The 18597-nt window shown below is 40.6% G+C and overlaps 2 protein-coding genes across 2 annotated transcripts; both read left to right on the forward strand.

Annotated features, from left to right (window-relative positions):
- Nucleotides 1-1021: 1021 nt before the first annotated feature.
- On the forward strand, nucleotides 1022-8336 carry LOC306958753 (vascular non-inflammatory molecule 3-like; the record flags this gene model as incomplete). The annotated part of the gene is given in 7 exon segments (XM_079550343.1): nucleotides 1022-1150; nucleotides 1253-1383; nucleotides 2533-2632; nucleotides 2635-2715; nucleotides 4791-4847; nucleotides 4849-4904; nucleotides 8228-8336. Coding segments are annotated over 7 exon segments (663 nt in total).
- A 699-nt stretch (nucleotides 8337-9035) lies between these two features.
- LOC306958754 (pantetheinase-like) lies at nucleotides 9036-15910 on the forward strand (the record flags this gene model as incomplete). Its single annotated transcript, XM_079550344.1, has 7 exons — nucleotides 9036-9245; nucleotides 9349-9479; nucleotides 10695-10887; nucleotides 12319-12613; nucleotides 13399-13772; nucleotides 15362-15532; nucleotides 15782-15910. The coding sequence occupies 7 exons, from the start codon at nucleotides 9036-9038 to the stop codon at nucleotides 15908-15910; spliced, it is 1503 nt and encodes a 500-aa protein (XP_079406470.1).
- Nucleotides 15911-18597: the final 2687 nt, after the last annotated feature.

The raw sequence follows: 18597 nt of genomic DNA on the forward strand, positions 1-18597 counted from the left end.
GCTTTCCTACCTGGTTTGTGCTGTTAGGAGTTGAAGTGGTAAGGATTTACCAGAACACAAATGTCACTGAAAATAATGAGCTGTCCTGCAGCCCATGGGCTTCTCCAGTTGTCCAGTAAAAACAGTAGGAAATTAACAGGTCTGGCACTACATCTTCTCCTCTCTCCCTTCTTTCATGTTTGCAGTAGAGATTAAACAAACAAACAAACAAACAAACAAAAAAACAAACAAAAAAAACCACAACCTAAATTGAGGTCCTGGTTTCCAGATCTGTTCTTCAGATTAACTCTCAAACCTCCTGCTGTGATTATCTAGGAGTCCCGGAACTATGGTTGAAGAGCAGTGGAATCTCCTATGGCAAACTGAGTGCTCCCATGTCTGGTGCTGTTATTCTGTCATCCAATGGCAGGTCTAAATACCCAGTTTGCTTTATTAGTGTAGTCGTACAGTCTAAAATTGTGAATAAATACAATGCATAAGTAAACTCATTTGGAGCAGTGCTGAGCTGGTGGTGGCACCATTAGCATCCAAACAGCAGTGCTGACCTCAGGGCCAGTTCCCTGCCCACACCCTACTAGATCTGCGTGTGCTTTTTTTTTTTCCTCAGGTTTCCCAAACTGGCTTTCTTCTGCTGTGACCTGGGCTTACATTAACCTACCTTCCCACAGCAATGATGTGTTTGAATAGTTTGCTAATCTGGCCGGCAGTGTTTCTTCAATTGCGGCACAGTGGTGACTTCTGTATCAGTGGCGTAATGCAGATTGCTCAATGCTCGCAACTCTCTGACCTTTGGTTTTGTGAGGTTTTTGAGACGTGCGGATTGTGTTGCATGGTGTTGACTTCCTAGCACTTCAAGGAACTCACAGGTTTCTGCAAGGCCTTCCTTATTAAAGTTCCCTGTCTTTGCTTGCCCGTCCTCCTCTTGGGTGACTTCAGGTTTCAGGTATGGGGCTTTTGAGGTCTCATAGCTTTGCTGTGGTTTTGGTGCTGTCTGCTCCTGATGCCTGGGCCTCAGAAAGCTATGTCACAGCTGCCTACAAGCAGTGTGCACTTGTCAGAGGACAGAGAAATGTCTGCTTCTCCTGAGGAGGCCTTGTTGTTGATGGCAGAAATATGGATATTTTGGAAGCAGCTGTCAATGAAGCAGCAGGTAGGTATTATGACTTAATTAGAGCCATTCATTTTGGTAAATGCTTGTCAACTACGGAAAGGGGAAGAGATGTTGTCTTTTGTTTTTCTGTGTCAATACTAGGGTGCCTGTATTGTTGTGACTCCTGAAGATGGTATTTGTGGCTGCGTCTTCATGAGGAGAACAGTATATCCTTATCTTGAGAATATTCCAGACCCCCAGGTGGACTGCATTCCATGTACTGATTCTGAAAGGTATAATCTTTGCTATAGAAGGGGAACAGTACAGTTGGGAAAAACAACTGCATTGAGGATTGCTTATGCATATCATTTAAAATATCTTGGGGCAACTGTTAGAGGAAGAGAATTTAGACTTTGTTAGTTGCCATAGATAGCTTCAGACAACTTCCTTGATATTTTTTATTCCGTAAATCTTTTTTGCTTTAATTCTTTTTCTGTGTGTGTATTAGTATGCTCATGAAGGTCAAGATTTATATAAAAGAAATAATGGCCATTTAATGTTAACATATTTTACTTCCTTGAAATCAAAGTGTGATATTGTTCTGACCCAGTTCTTTTTGATATCACTGCATTATAAAGGGAAGGAAGCTCAAGTTTTATTTTTCCTTAATAAATTGTACCATTTTTAGTGGCTTACAAGGAGGCTGCAGGAAGATCTCTTTGGTCCCTCCAGCAGCCTGAAAGAAGGTTGCAGTGAGAATGGTGTCTCTCTCCTTTCCTCAGGTAACAAGCAATGGAACAAGAGGAAACAGTCTTAAGTTGTGCTAGAGGATGTTTAGGCTGGACATGAGGAAGTATTCCTTCATGGAAAAGGGTGATCAAGCGTAGGAATGAGCTGCTCAAGTGATGAAGAGATGTGTGATTGGTGCACTGAGTTTATTGATGAGACCTGGTAGATCAGGTTGATGGTTGGACATGATGATTCTGAATGTCTTTTCAAGCCAGATGACACTAAGATTCTGTGAATTAATGAAAGATAATAGAGCACAATGTAGAAGAAACAAATTCTGAGCTACATCATGATAGCAGCTGATTCAAGAGCTGAAGCAGAATGCTAAGATCACCTCAGATGTCAAGGTCACATCGTTGTTCTACAGGACAGCAGCAAAATAGAGAACTAGAAGGTGCAGAGATTAACTTTCACTATGAGGAAACTGCTGTGTTCCTCAGTTAATTGATTTAAGATAAAGCCAGAGTTTCAGCATTCTAAGCTTTGAAACACAAAACTGCTGCCTCCTGTTGAACAATGGAGGACAATTGTATGAAAAGAAACTAAATTAAACTGATTATTTTAGTGGTCTTTAGTTTTAGTTTTGGCATTTATACTGATTAACTGTTTTTGATGTCTTATTTCCTTCCCTCCATGCTGATTTGCCTGAGCAGTACAGAAAAGACTGAGCTGCGCTGCCTGGCAAGGAATTATTCCATCTACGTGGTTGTGAATATGGGGAACCAGAAGCCATGTAAGTTCAGTGATCCGAGGTAACCAAGAGTGATGGTTACTACCAGTACAATACCAATGTTGTCTTTGATTCCAAAAGGAAACTGGTGGCTTGTTATCACAAGGTACAACAATTCTATGAAGTTCAGGAACTGGATGATCCGTAGGTAATGAAAAATGTGGAATAAAGGCTACTTCTCAGGCTTAAGTGTACTTGTACATAGAGTCATTATTTAGCAGACATCAGTAAGGAAAAGTCACTCCTTTAAGATACCTTCACTCCTGCTGTTCTTTAATTGATAGCAAGTAATGAAATGAAATTTAATGAAAACTCTTAGGACCATCTATTTTTAGTGTTTATCAGTAGGAAGTAGCATGAAGCATTAAAACTTTAATGTCCTGAACTGCTGCTAAGTAGAAGTTCTCTTTCACTTCTGCAAATCAGAATCACAGATATTTGTGCTTAATTCCTCTTGCAATGGTTTGAATTTTCCTTTTCAAAATTAAGTAACATGTTCACAAAACATATTCTCAATTACTTGTATTTAAGTGAATGAATGCTATAATTAATATTATTGATTCCAACCATTTGATTCCTTTTCTAAAATACTTTTCTGTCAACAAACAATACATCCTTTTTTGTGACAGAAACAGTTTAATTGCCCAAAGGATCCAGAATTTTTGACTTCTGATGCATCCTTTGGATACTTCGGCATCTTCACTTGTGCAGACATACTCTTTTGTAATCCAGCTATGGTTTTGGTGAGCACATTTCAGATTGTCAACATTCTATTTTCAACTGCTTCTGTTAATAACTTTCCCACTTTTGTTGGTGATCCAGTTTCACTCAGGTATGGGAATGCATGTCAATTTTCTCTCAGCAAATGCACACAACTCTTCTTTGGATACAAAAGGTAATATAATATTTATCTTGTTCAGAAGGAAAACATTTATATATTTGTAACTCTGTTGTCCCGAGCTGAAATACCCATAACTTTTGGGCATACATACACATGTAAACAGGATTAAGACTTCTAAAATAAAGAGGAAATCAAAATGTGATATATAGCAACTCAGAAATGTTTAAGATAGCTGGAGTACCTTTGGTGCCTTTTAAAGTGATAATTCCTGAGATTTCATGTGTGTGATTGGTTCTTCATCTTCTGCTCACAGAAGTGGCGCTCATCAATGTTTTGTTTTGTTCGTGATAAGGCCCAAACTTTTTTTCTCCACTAGGTGGAAACATAGTGCTAAGCAATGCTCCTGAGAGTCTGGTAAACTACAGAAAGTTCTCTTTGCAGGCTCTTCACTGTACAGTTTTCTTGAAAGGATGGTAGAAGTAAAGCACAGATTTAATGTTTTCAGAATGAGAGAAACTTACTGGTGCTGCTAAAAAGTATCCTTAAAAATTACCCTTGAAATAAAAGCAAATACAAGCTGTATCTATTCTCAGTAATTGATGACTGTAAGCCAGACAACTCATATTGTTTATAGATAGTTTTACTCTTGGCTTTAAAGATACATTTACATGAAGAACTTGCATAGGAATGTGACTTTTGGTAATTTAATTCTTTACAGGTAATGTTTTTTACTCAATAACATTGTGTTCACTTTAATCAGAAGCACTCCTTTTTCAAGTGGATCTAGTGGATTTCTAGTGGAGCTAAACTTAAGAAGAAACGTACATCTTCAACTACTTAAATCCTATTTTACAGCATAGTGTACTAATTTTGTGACTTACAGTACAAGAAACATCAGAGTTCCTTTTACTTCACATTGATAGCAAAAAAGCTTTAGATCAGGACTGTAGTCTGTGAAGACCTGATTTAGTTTCAGAACAGTACAGTAGACATGTTTAGCTAGAAAAGTCTGCTTACTTGTGCTTTCTTTCAGATCAAAAACTTACTGGTTTTGTGTGTGTGTGGGGGGGGGGGGGGGGAGGGGGGAGTGGTACTTATGCCCCAAATGGTCTGAGAGCATACTATTATAATACAGAAACAGAAAACAGTCACCTTCTGGTGACAGAACTGAGTTTGTGCCCTTGTCTGTCTCCTGACTATCTTTCTGCTGTTGACTGGAAGTTGTATGACAGCAATATCAGACAGTTTCCACCAAATGAGAATTATTTCAGCGTAGTTGTGTACCACATTCTCTTATTTTTCACTGAACTCAACCTGAAGGAAATCATTCCATTTGCCAGAAGGACCTTTGTTGCCACCTGAGTTGCAAGATGTCAGACAAGCAGGAAGATGAAATTTCATGTACTAGGTGCCTTTGATAGACACATGTTGTTGAAAGAGAGTATTATTTGCAGGTAATAGTTTTCTATTTGGACAGCAGGAAGGTTGGAATATTCTATCTACAGACCCTTTGTATTTGTCCCATTTTCGATTGAGGAGGTTCAAGAAGAGGCATTTTTAGGCCTCTTTCAAAACTACTTTATGAGACATGTTAACATGAATGATGTTGATTTCATTTTTCTGTTTATATTATGATAATATCATAGTCATGAAAGTCAAGACCCTGAATTGATCTTTGCTCTAACATGCTAAGGTTTCTCTTGTATGTTTATGAAAGGGAGAGAAGATGTTAGAGTTCTCACTGACTTCATATGGATGCTCTTCTCACAGGAGAGAGATACTTTCTGCTGTGGATTTTGCCACTGTGCTAATGTTATTTTCTAATGCATAATTATCTTTCAAAATGAAGAAACTAAATATGGATATAATGTTTATATCCACATGGCTTGTCAGCATAGTGGTTATTTTAAGTTTTTCTGCTAGGCTTCTTTTTTTTAATGTGTTAGATTTTTGTACCTTTCTTACTATCTTTCTGTATGTTTTCTTACTATCAACTTACAGCTCTTGTTTTGTGAAAGCTGACTGATATTTTTGCTTTTCTGAATCCTCTTCTGCACAGATATGCATGCCTGAAGTGTAGGAGCATAGAACTGAGCTTGTGTTGGTAGCCAGCAGTGACCACACAGACCAAGTTTGCCATGTTCTCCCTTAGCAGCATGTTTGGCACTAACTACATCTTTCTACAAGTCTTGTACAGTGGTGTGCAGCTGGCCCCTGGGGAATTTGAGGTAATAAGATACCCTTTGGAGTTGTCAATCATGTAGTATGAATGATTAAAAAGGCACTGCAAGACATGGAATTTAGTGCCCTCAATTTCAGTAAGTAGCTCAAGTTCAAGGCAGCTTTGTTTATCTGGTTTTGCTAGTTGAATTTGTACAGCCTCTTGATCAATCCAAATCCCTCAACCCCTGACCGAATAACTGGAACTCTTATGGACTGATAGAAAATTCACAGATCAACCCATATGTCCACCTAAGTCTCTTAGAATAGTATCTTTCCCAAGACAGAAATATTGTATGGTTTCTATTTAGGCATAGTAACTCTGTATAAGTGATTCATACACATTGCATTCACACAGATTGCTATGTCTTTTTTCTAAGACATCTTTCAACCAGGTCAACATTAATGAGTATATTATTTTGTGTTTGTCATACAGTAATACTGCTTAGTTGATGTTCCTTTTTTCTTTACTTTTCCATAACTAGATGCTAACTGATGGACCTCTGATACGCTAGTCTGGTACATCCTAGCCAGTTTTGAATGTAGTGCTCTTTGGGAAATGGTATGAAAAGGACCCTCTGCATGCTCCAAGCTTCACCACAATATCACTGCAGATGCTCTTAAGATTCTGCTTGTTTCTCTGGTACTAACTATAATATTAATTGATTTTAATTAATGCCAATACACACAATTTAATGGAAATTATTTCTTAAATTGCCCTAACAACATAGCACATTGATTTGTGTACTTAATCTTGCAACAAAATGAATTACTCTGCTGGACAGTTCTGTGTCTGTTTTTTGTATGATAGCTTAGAATTGTCATAGACTTGACCTTGATCCCACTGGGGGAAGTAAATCCCGTTGACTTCAGTAGCATGAAATCCAGACCCAGAATAGAGGATACTGGCCCAATAACAAAAGATTTTTAACCATCTGAATTATTTTAGGGAGATGTATCAAAGTCAGTTCCACAACACTGTTCAGCCACATATCTGAGCAAGCCCCTTCCTAAACCAGATAAGAGTAAAGAAAACTTTGAAGGCAGGTGGCTGAACTTTTAAGTTATCATCTACTTGTAAAAAGAAAACAAGAATGTTGCTTTAAAATCAGATAGTCAGCTCAGCACTGTGTAATATGTTAGCATGCCATGCCCTAAATTACAGTTGTGGGAGGCTACTTGATCTTCCTGGATACAGTTTTACAATGTGGAAAATTTCTGTTCCACAAAACTATTGATAATTATCACCTTTTCTAAGCAGTTAGGTGGAGCTATAATAAAAATCCTGAAAGGAGCAATTTCACAGGATGTTTCAGTCTCCCAGATGAAATGGTTGCTGATAATGATGTGTCAAGGCTGCATGCAGGTGTTGGCACAAGCTAGCAGCATGAACAGATGCACTTACCCATGTGTAGGCCAAGAGGGTGCACTGGATTACTTTGTGTGTACTGGCTAAGATTTTTATATGATGTAAACTCTACAGCTTATTTTTCAGGCTTGTTTTTGGAAGAAAAAAAAGAAAGAAAACAACATTGTTCGCATTTAATCTGTTCAAAATAATAATAAAAAAAAATTAGACTTGCAGGCGTAAAATGCTTTGCGTTTGAATAAAATGATGTGGTAAAAATAAGATTTTACTTTGTAGCTGTATTAAATAGTAACCATGTGCAATTGATATAGTGGAGGTGGAAAACACACTACTTGTTGTGAAAAGGTACAGCGTCTCAGCATGTGTATCTCTGCCACAGGACATGGTATCCTGTTTCAGAGCCGCACCACAACTATGTGCAGTGGTTAAAATAGGAGGGGCTACTGAGCTCACTCAGCCTGTTCCTGCTGCTCTGCAGTGATTTCCTGGTTGAAGGAATATTCGTTCTCGCAAGTTTTTTCACAGAACGATTAACTTTTCAAATGAAGAGTCATTTTCCAAGCAGTTTCTCTTAGTTCAAGAAAAGGAGCAGGACTGTGTTGTGAAGGCAGACTGTCCCTACAGCTGAACTGATTTGGCACCAAATTGTGTTCTCTCTCTTAAAGGTAAGTAATCATGTAAATTCTCTCCTCATGTAGTAGCAGGAATTGGGGAAAGGGGGAGAACAGAGGTGTGAAAAATAGAGGGAATTCCAGTATAACCATCTTCTTACACTGCTTGTGGCCATCTATAGCCTGGACTGCTGTAGTTTTACAGGATTTGACTCGGTACTTTTATGTTGTTTATTTTCTTAACCTGATTATTTCCTTCTTCCTGGGTGAGCTCCCAGTTCTGCCAGCAGTTGACGGTGGTGCCAGCTGGCACAGCACTTACTGCAGAAACCTCATCCTGGCAGGGTGACTTCAGCCTTGCAGGCCAGTGCACACCCTGCCACGGTGGTCATCTGTGTGGGTTGAATGTTTTCTTGGCTCTTGCTAAACAGGGGAGCATTTTCCACTTCCTCCTTAGACTTAGGGCTAATTGTGGCTATTATGACACAATCTGTATTTCCTTTTATAACAACAACGAAAAAGCCTTCCAAACTACATTACTTTGCTTATCACTAATATCTCTGCTGCAACCCTTCAGGGGCTTATATTCGAGGTTCCTGAATGAGCATGTTGTATCTGACATTGTACCTAGAGAAATATGTAGTGATGAAAATCAGCAGATGTGCATTGATGTTCCTAATGCTTGAAAGCACTTGTTCATTGTCTCTCTGTGGTGCTTGCATTCACCCAGAGCATTTCTGTCTTTCCTGAGATGCCTCTGCAATGGTGGCAGGCACCTTGCTCTGCTTTCCACTCAGCAAACCTTTCTGTTAAGTAATCATTTCCACATGAAAATGCTGCAGCTATTAGAATGTAAAAAAAATGTTATGCGGAAAGGCATTTGAACTGAAGTTAAAAATTAAAAAGGAAGCACTCTGATCAATAAACAGAATGTTGTTGGAGGTAGGAAGGGTGAATTGTGGAACACGTGCTGCAGGGCCTGGTGATCTGTGCAGGCTTCTGTGTGTAAGGCTTAAGCCAATGTAAATGGCAGAAGTGCATTGTAATCAGTGACAGAAACAATGTAAGAGAAAATTTGGATGCCTTTTTCTAGTCATATGCTTTAATAACTTACTTAAACTTTGGCATTATTACACTAGGCACTACCCACTGTTTTGTGACTGCCTGTGTCCTCTGCCAGCTTTTATTCTGAGTTGCAACATCCTCACCTTATGAAGTGAACTTTCCTGTATATCACCAGAGACGCTTGATTCCAAGGTACTGCTTTAACAGGCCAGCACTTCTTCCCTCCCATGTTAAACTTTGGCCCTCTTTTATTTTCTGTGTATGTTCCCTTTTCATTTCTCTGTGACTCAGAGCATTCAAGAAACTGCAAGGCAGCAGCCATGCTCCCTTCCCAGATCCTGGTGTGTGCTGCAGTGCTTGCCCTGGCAGTCCTGCAGGCCCTGGCCTTGGACACCTTCATTGCAGCCGTGTATGAGCACGCCGTCATCCCTGCACGCACCATTCACAAGGTTTCTCCCGATGATGCTTTGGCCCTGATGAACAGAAACATGGATGTTCTGGAAGGAGCTATCAAGGAAGCAGCCCAGCAGGTATGAAATGGATTGTTAGTGTTGTTAATTGGTGTTTTCTGTTCCCTCTGACTGTCCCAGGGGTGCCTTGATGGTGCCTTCTTAATGGAGCCTGTTGTGCCAGGGTGCCCGCATCATTGTGACTCCCGAGGATGGCATTTATGGCTGGGTTTTCACGAGGGACACCATTTACCCCTACCTGGAGGATATTCCTGATCCAGAGGTGAACTGGATTCCCTGCACTGATCCCACAAGGTGATTCTTTCTGTGGTGTTTGTGTGGTTTCAAACTGGTGGACTTGTGGAGTCATGAGCTCCCAACAAATGTCTAAGCACAACTAACGCATTTTACATCAGGGTACATTTCTATTTCATATTTCAGTATGATCTGAAGTTTTATTGCATCATAAAATTGATAAGAGAAAAAAAGATACTTCTAAAAGATACTTTTTGAAATAGATACCTTAAAGAGAAATTCAGACCACATACAGAATTCAGGTTGCTGAATGTGGCAAAAATATATGGGTTTTGTTGCATTTGGAAAAGATTAGTACTAGGCTTTTATTTGTTTTGTCTATTTGGTTATTTTTGGTTTGGGTTTTTACAAATGTTATGACCATATAGGAGCCCGCATACAGTTTTTGTGAAAAGCCAAAAGCTCTCTGAAAAGTTAGTGACAGAGGTGATGAGATCACTAGTCAAAGTATGAATCTGTGAGTGATACAAACCCAGAATGTTTTAGTCTCTTTTTTTCCACAGCTGCAATAAGACAAGGTCCTGATTGATAGATCTTTTGTGCTGTAGAACATGATCTTTCCTTGTTCCACCAGGGACATGGTTACATGTAGGTGAGCACCGGACTTCAGACCCATCCAGTGTGAGCTAAGTGCTCAGCTGTAGAACTACAGGCATGGTCTGATTCTTGCACCACAGTGTTCTGCACCTATCCAAAGAGGAGGTGCTAAGACCATAAGATGAGCTCTGTGAGGACGTTCCTCAGTGGTTAAAAGAGGAATATTTGCATTGAGTGATGTGTGCTGAGAGAAGTGCAGGATGTGCAGCTTCTTGCTGGGACATAAACAACTGAAATATAAGGAGTCTTTTTCAATGACTGTGGTGTGGGGTGATGGCAACAAGTCCAAGCACATCTTTACTCCAGTTCTTTACACAGTTAAGTTTTGTGAAGGTGATTTGTATCTCTTCATTGTCTTAAGTCAGGATTTTCATTAGCATCCTTGCTGGACTGTAGTGCCTGCCATCACAGTCTTTCAGTGCCCTATTCCTCTGTACTATTTATGTATGTGGCATGACAGTCCTCCTGTACAGCCACCCTTTATGTTTGCCTGTCCTGCCATGACAGCTGGGACAGAGGTGCTACCTGTGTGCCCTCAGTGCTCCTATGATGGACACCACCAGCACTATGTATTTTCTTAAGTATTTTTTTCTTTTTTTCTGGTCTGAAACGTGTTAGATTTGGTCGAGCACCAGTGCAGGAACGACTCAGCTGCATGGCCAGGAACAACTCCATCTATGTAGTTGCAAATATCGGGGACAAGAAGCCATGTAATTCCAGTGATCCCAAGTGCCCGAGTGACGGGCGCTACCAGTACAACACTGACGTTGTCTTTGACTCGGAAGGGAAACTGGTGGCTCGTTACCACAAGGTAAGAAGTGGCCTACCAAACCTTCCAAAATGTCTCTATTTGACAAGGCAGTTTAATGCCAGTAATTGTCCCATGACACATACTTATCTCTTACAGATTTTTGCTTTTAATTTAATAGAATCTTTCTGCTGCTGTGAAGTGTTGACACTGTTTGTATTTGCTGTCCTGTTTCTAAAAACAGACTAGAATGAAAACTGAGTGATTGCACAGTTCCCATGTTAGTTGATTCATTGCGTCAGTTTGTTAACTACTTTAGTGAAAACCCTGCTGCTTGAACAGCTCTAGTTTTCAGTGCCAGCTTTTCACCAGACTACTCCTTCATGTTCCAGCATTTTAAAATGTTCATTTGCATGCCATCTTATGTGCACAGTCTGATTTAAGGAAAAAAAGCCCTTTCCTATTATTTTTTTTTGACGTGATGTTTAAGCACATTTTCAGCACAGTTTTTGTATAACTGGAATTATAAACCTGTGCTGAATGTAAAACGAGAAGACTACACTGAATCATTTGCACCTCATGAAAGCATATGTTTTCATTTCTATGTATTTTCTTATGAGGTTCTTCTAAATTGTTTGGGGGCAGGGTGCCAGATATCATGCTGCTGTGGCTAGACTGAAGTCAGTTGTTTACTTAATGTTCTTTGAACCCAGTACTTCAACTAATTCTTTGCAGGCAATGCCAAGATACTTGCTTGTGAGCATACTGGGTCAGAGAGACACTGCCAATACTGAGGCTGAACCCTGTGTGCCAACTAGGCATGGTTCAGGAGCTAAGTGCCAAGTTCAGTAAATTTGAACTCATTTTCTGGCTCGTTTACCTGTGTTTATTCTCTAAGTTGCTTGTATATTAAAGGGCTCCTTTATTTAAGAGGAACCCAAAGGACGAATGAAAATGTTGCAGAGCTGAAAGGGTCATACACTTGGATTCTTCTGTCAGTTGAAATCATATACCTCTTCCCTGTCACCACAGCCTCCATCTTCTCTGTTTTTTGCTGTGCTGTCCTGTGCTTCCTCTTGATACTGCTGTGCTTCCTGTTCATACATGCATCTCCACATCGAGATCACCAACCCACCAGTTGCTCTGAGATTCTCTTCCATTATTATTTCTCTGAAGTGTGTCTTTGGATTCAGCAGTATTTTAAACTTAGGTGAAGAGATTATTTTTATGGGAGCTTGTGGGTGGCTGACACGTACAGAGTAGCAGATAGCCAGATTTTTTTCTAGTTAGGTGCCAAGGCAACATATATTTCTCCATATCCATCTTTGGGGCACTATGGTGATCGTTGTATTCCAGCTTGACTTCCTACATGTGAAGCATTCTATCATTGATTAAAAACTTTCTCTGGTCATTCTGAAGAGTTTTGCAAAATGACTCCAAGTTTCTGCATCAGGTACCTTTAACTGGTTTCTCTTACTATTCTTTCCCTTGCAGTATAATCTGTTTATGTCAGAAGCAAATCAGTTTAATTACCCAAAAGAGCCAGAAGTCATCACCTTTGAGACTCCCTTTGGGAAGTTTGGCATTTTCACTTGCTTTGACATCCTTTTCTGGAAGCCCGCCGTGGTGCTGGTGAGCGAGCTACAGGTGGACACGGTGCTTTTCCCAACAGCCTGGATGAATGTCTTGCCCTTTCTGACTGCTGTGGAGTTTCACTCTGCATGGGCTATGGGCATGGGAGTCAACTTCCTAGCTTCCAATACTCACAACACCATCCTGTCTATGACAGGTAATTAATTTTAATTCCTTTGAAAAATCTTTTTAATTATGAATCTTAATTCCCTGTTCTGCAAAGAACATAATGCAAAGGAATATTATGTGTTTATTTGGAAGGATTTAGTCTCTGAATTTTAAACTTTGTAAACTCTTTCCCTATCGCTCCATGTAAGACCCAACCAAACTTGTGATGCTTTCTTTTCTTTTCCTTAGCTTCCTGGGAGTTCTCTTTCTTTCTTTGTTTCCAAACAAATTGTGAAGTACTACCACTTCTACCTGAGTTCCTCAGTGATTAGTATTACAGATTTTCTTTGATTTTTCTCCATCACTTAGGACTCGTCAGATGTGAATTTCCCATGTATGGAGGAGTCTTCATCTGGTATAAACTGGGCTGAACAGATGCTATCCCTTTTGGTGCTCATCAGAATGGGCTTATGATATTGGTTTATATGGTGTTTTGAGTGGTTTCACTCAGTGGTTAATCTTTTTACATCAACTTGCCAAGAATGAAGGAATGTTCAAGTGACTCTGCTGCATGCAGAAGAGAACTGAGGGGTGCTAAATGCAGTACCATAAGGTGACACTCTGCCTTTCAGCTACATCAGACAGACCTCATGCAGTGAAACAAATGCTACCTTTTTCCAAAGTCTGATCTCTGACTACTGAGTGGCTAATGGTTACATTTAGCAAGAATTCTGTAACGTTTATACAATACTGGACAAGCTAGCAATGAAAATAATTGAAAGGGCAATATGAAATGTTTGAACTATTTTAGATTAAAAATTCCACTCTCCACAGGGAGCGGTATTTATGCACCCGATGGAGCCAGAGCATATTACTACAATATGAAAACTGAGGATGGGCATCTCCTCATTGCTGAACTGGATTCACACCCTCGCCTTTCTACTGCCTTCCCTCCTGCTGTCAGCTGGAGCTCATATGCTTCAAATGTAGGAAGCTGCTTACCAGATGAAAATGATTTCAGCGGACTTATCTTTCATGATCGGTTCACTTTCACTGAGCTCTCTAAGCCTGAGGGGAATGTCACCGTTTGCCAGAAAGATCTCCGCTGCCACTTGAGCTACAAGATGGCAGAGAAACAAGAAGATGAAGTTTATGTGCTGGGTGCTTTCGATGGGCTTCATGTTGTTGAAGGACAGTACTATCTGCAGGTAATAATTCTTTGAGGCATCACTAGTCCGTCCTATTTCACTTTTCTTCATAGTGTCCATAAACATCGATTAGCTTTAAGCTGGAGAACTAACTGTAAGGACAAAAGGAAAGCATTAACCTTTCTTACTTTACTTTCTGTGCTGCAGCTGCTAATACAAAACTGTGACAGAGGATGCTGACTTCACTACATGGTCATATATTACAGAATCATGGAATGGTTGAGATTGAAAGGTACCTCTGAAGGTCACCTGGTCTTAGCCCCCTGCTCAAGCATGGCCGCTGGGCTCCTCCACTGGGAGGAGGTTGCCCAGGAGCATATCATAGAAACATAGGATCATAGAATATCTCAAGCTGGAAGGGGCCCACAGGAATCACTGAGTCCTGGCTCCACACAGAACCACCCAAAATTCAAACTCAATGGCTGAGAGCATTTTCCAAACGCTGCTTGAACTCTGGCAGCTTGGGGCCATCACCAGTGCCCTGGGGAGCCTGTGCCAGTACTCAACTGCTCTCTAAGTGAAGAACTTTTTCTCAGCCTGACCCTCCCCTGACACAGCTTCATAATATCCCCTCGAGTTCTATCATTGTCACCAGAGAGCAGAGATCAGTGCCTGTCTCTCCCTTTGTTGAGGAAGCTGTTGGCTACCACAAATTCTCATTCTCCTCTTCTCTTATTTTAAGATGTCCAGCTGGTTTTGAAGATCTCTAAAGAGGTGTAGACTCCACAACCTCCCTGGGCATCCTGTTCCAGTACTCCATCACCTGTACAGTAAAGAAGTTCTTCTTGATGTTCTCATGCAACCTCTTATGTTCTAGCTTGTACCCATTGCCTCTTTTCCTGGCACTGGACACCACTGAAGAGGCTTGATCCATATTCTTTGCACTTTCTTTTATTTATAGACATTGATGAGATTTCCCTTGAGCTTCCTCTTGTACGGGATGACCAGTTCCAGTTCTCTCAGCCTTTCATCATAGGAAAGTTCCTTCAGTCCTTCTTGATGACCCTACACTGAATTCTTCACAGCACATCTAGGTCTCCTGCACTGGTGGGCCCAAAAGTAGACATGTGATTCAATGCGATTCTCCAGTATTCAACAGAAGCTGGATGGAGAATATCTTAATTCAGAATTCCCGTGGACTACCAGCCCTCCTACTGAAGTATCATTAGCAACACGTACACCTACCATTAATGTGTGCAGTTGCACAGTGTACCTTTGAGGAGGAGGGCTTTGTTTCATTTGTACAAAATTTCCATTCACAAACTTGTTAAGTGTTATTAAGACTTGTGAGAAGGGAATATTTAAACAAGAGAATTGGAAGCTGGAAGAATTAGTGGAAGTCCCACTGGTCTGCAGGGACAAAGTAAGGTGCTCGGGCAGTGCTTACATCAGAAACTGAGGTTATTTCTAACTGTTAAAGTGCAAGTCTGGTATACTTTTCAATTAGGTCAAGGGGTGAATGAATAAGCTATGGAAGAGACTCTGTGACAGTCATCTACTCCAATGCGTACCAGGTTTAATGACACAAGGCTTTCATAACTGAGTGTTTCCCTTTTGCTCAGTATGTTTCCTTTTTGCCTTCCTGACAGATATGCACGCTGCTCAAATGTAAGAGCACGGACCTGAGCACGTGTGGGGAGCCAGTGGAAACTGCACAGACCAAATTTGCCATGTTCTCTCTCAGTGGCACATTTGGCACTAACTACGTCTTTCCAGAAGTCTTGTACAGCGGTGTGCAGTTGGCCCCTGGGGAATTTGAGGTAATGGCACACTTTGGAGCTGATTCATGCTAGATTCTCTGTGGACTAATAATGGCATAAACTATGTCACAACAAAGTGAACTCTTGTAGTGATAATCAAACATATTTAATACCATTTAATGAAGTCAGTAGTTGATGTAAGTGGTATGGTCTGATGTACCTTCTTGTTTTGTGACATCTTTCTGAGCTCTTCAGCTGTTCATATTAGTATTTCTCTAACTATATCCTTCTGTTACTTTTTCCAATCAGGTATTGAAGGATGGGCGTTTGATAAGTAAGACCACACCAACAAAACCAGTTGTCACTGTGACGCTTTTTGGGCGGTGGTATGAAAAGGATTCTCTGAAACAAGATCCACAACCGACTGCCTCCCTGTGATGTTACCATAACTGAAGGTGTACACTAACAATCCCATATCTAAATGAGCTGCATTATTCTCTACCAAAATAATCAGGATTATGTTTCTAGCGATAGGATCAGGGGGAATGGTTTCAAGCTACGGCAGGGGAGATTCAGGCTGGACATTAGGAAGTATTACTTTTCAGAAAGGGTGGTCAGGCACTGGAATGGACTGCCCAGGGAGGTGGTGGAGTCACCGAGCCTGGGGGTGTTCAAGGAAAGGCTGGATGTTGTGTTGAGGGACATGGTTTAGTGGGAGCTATTGGGAATAGGTGAACGGCTGGACTGGATGATCTTTTAGGTCTTTTCCAACCTTGGTGATTCTATGATTCTATGATTCTTCCTGTTGCACAAACTTTTTAATGCGTTCCAATTAATAAAAATGCAGTGACTTTATTGATACCATTTATTGAGAACTATTTCTATATTACAATATTAGTAGTCTTTTATTAATACAAATTAGCAGTTGTATTTCCCTCTGTTTTCTGTATTTTGAATTTTCTAGCTCTCAGAAAACCTATATTTTTGTCCGGAGGATAAATTCTTCTTAAAATAACTTTGCAAATTTTATAATTGCAAATTATTTTGAGACCAACAGATAAAGCAGTAAAAAATATGATAAATGGCAGCTTTATACAAAAAAAAAAGCTCAATAATTCTATTTCTCTGGTGTGCAATTACTAATGCTGACTTATACAGGTCTTTTTTTTTTTTAACCACAGTTACACGTGATTTTTTTCTCCTATTTGTGCTGTTTTGGTTTTGTTGTTTTTTATGTTGTCAACGCACATTGTTGGCACATTGCAGCACAGGACAGTGCATTGTGAAGACAGAGCAGGAATTTCAGTCAACATGTCAACTCTGAACCAAAGCCTGCTGCCACTTTTTGTACACAGCTGCCTTTGAATGATCTCTTCTCTGAAATCTCTGTTGAATAACTTGAGACTGAAATCTCGGTATATTCTGCTTGCTAGCTCTGAACAAGAGTTTGTTAAGGGCTGCTGACTGTACCGTATGCAGTGCTGGAGATGTCTGTAGCCACTATTGAGGTCACCAAGTGCCTAGTTTCATGTAACAGCTTCTTCCTCCCCTCTTCTCAATTTCTTTCCGGTCATGTAATGCTGGAGTATGTGAAACAAGCCTTCTTTGCTGCTTCATGAAATTGCTGGGCAGTGCTGCCCTGCAAATTCATTTACTGTTGGGACTGGGAGATCAGCTACTCCATGAGAAGGGTCTGTTTATGTCTTTGCTTCTTCTTCCTTAGTGACCTGTGCCTTGCTGCTGCTGCAGGACCCTAGTAACCTTCCTTCAGTGTATCGCTCTGTCTCTCTTTGTGCATCTCTCCCTATGGCTATGTCTTTTAAAAGGGGTCAGACGCCCCTGCTAGTTCCAATACCTCTTTCTTTTTTCCTCAAACTAGGCACCATTCTTGGTTCTTCGGTTATGGAGATGGTGAGAAGTCAGAAATGCAAATACTATCCAGACTCCAACACTGATTATCATTGATGAGTGCTGTGTGAACCCTTACGCTTTTAAATGCAAATAAATATTCACATGTGATATGACATAATAGTTTGGATGTGCTTATCAGAAACCATCTTCCCAGCCCCTCCCCTGCACCACATCCTCTGACTCATGGAATCTCAGATCCGTGCTGCTGGAGCCACCCTCTATAAAAATCTTGTTCACTTTTAGAGTCAGAGGTTGCCTGACTGCAGACAGATCTCAATCTGGCAAGGGATTATTCAGCCTAATCCGCTTCCCAGGTGGACAAATAATGCATACTCTGTTTTTGTCCCCTGGAAACCTGGGTCACGTTTGCAGCTCTCTCCTGGGGAAGGGCCTGGATTTAAAGGATGCAATGGTGTGCAAGGAGGTTTCATCTTGCAGTGCAACAGGAATCCAGGACTGTGGGGCAAGGCTGGAAGGCAGTTCCTTCAGGGCTTCTCTCTGCTGATACAAGTCCATTAGCTAAGACACAGGCAAGTGCCTTGTATTCTGGATTTGATTCTAGGCTGTTGCTGTCTGGCTAAATACATTTCTATGTATTTATCCCGGGTTTCGGCACCAAATAACGGAGACCAGCTCAAGACGCCTGGGACAGACGGGCTTAGGCTCTGGTGGCGCAAGAAGCAAAGTTTATTGTTGTTACAGGGTTTTTATTTCTTTTAGCTACAGGAGTATACAGTACTTAAATCAGATAACATTCATGCAGCTGACAGCAATACGTCATTATTTAATTAGCTCTTTTGTATTATGATCAGTACAGTGATCAAAAGGCATTCTCTTCACAGAACATGTTCTGCTCTTGGTCACAGAACGAAGAAGCTGTAACTTATGCTTGCCAGTTTCACATGGCAGTCCTTCCCTTTCAGGAGGGGCCGCATGTTCCCTGTTTGACCCTTTCAGGCCAGCCAGGTCTGTTTTGCTTAACAGTCTTCCTCAAAATACTTTCTGACAGAAGACTGGAATAAACCATTAAATTCTTTTTGTTCATGCATAGCGATTACAATTGTGAAATATGTTGCTGTGCCAAGTGAGGCAGGCCTACAGAATGAAATCCTCTGCAAATCTACCCATTCATATGCATACCAACTCACTACACATGAAGATGTCTACAATAAACTGTTCTTCCAGGTCAGTGTATCAAAACAATTGTTTTGATT

This window comes from Tetrao urogallus (genome assembly GCF_951394365.1).
Source record: "Tetrao urogallus genome assembly, chromosome: 2".
Classification (NCBI taxonomy): domain Eukaryota; kingdom Metazoa; phylum Chordata; class Aves; order Galliformes; family Phasianidae; genus Tetrao; species Tetrao urogallus.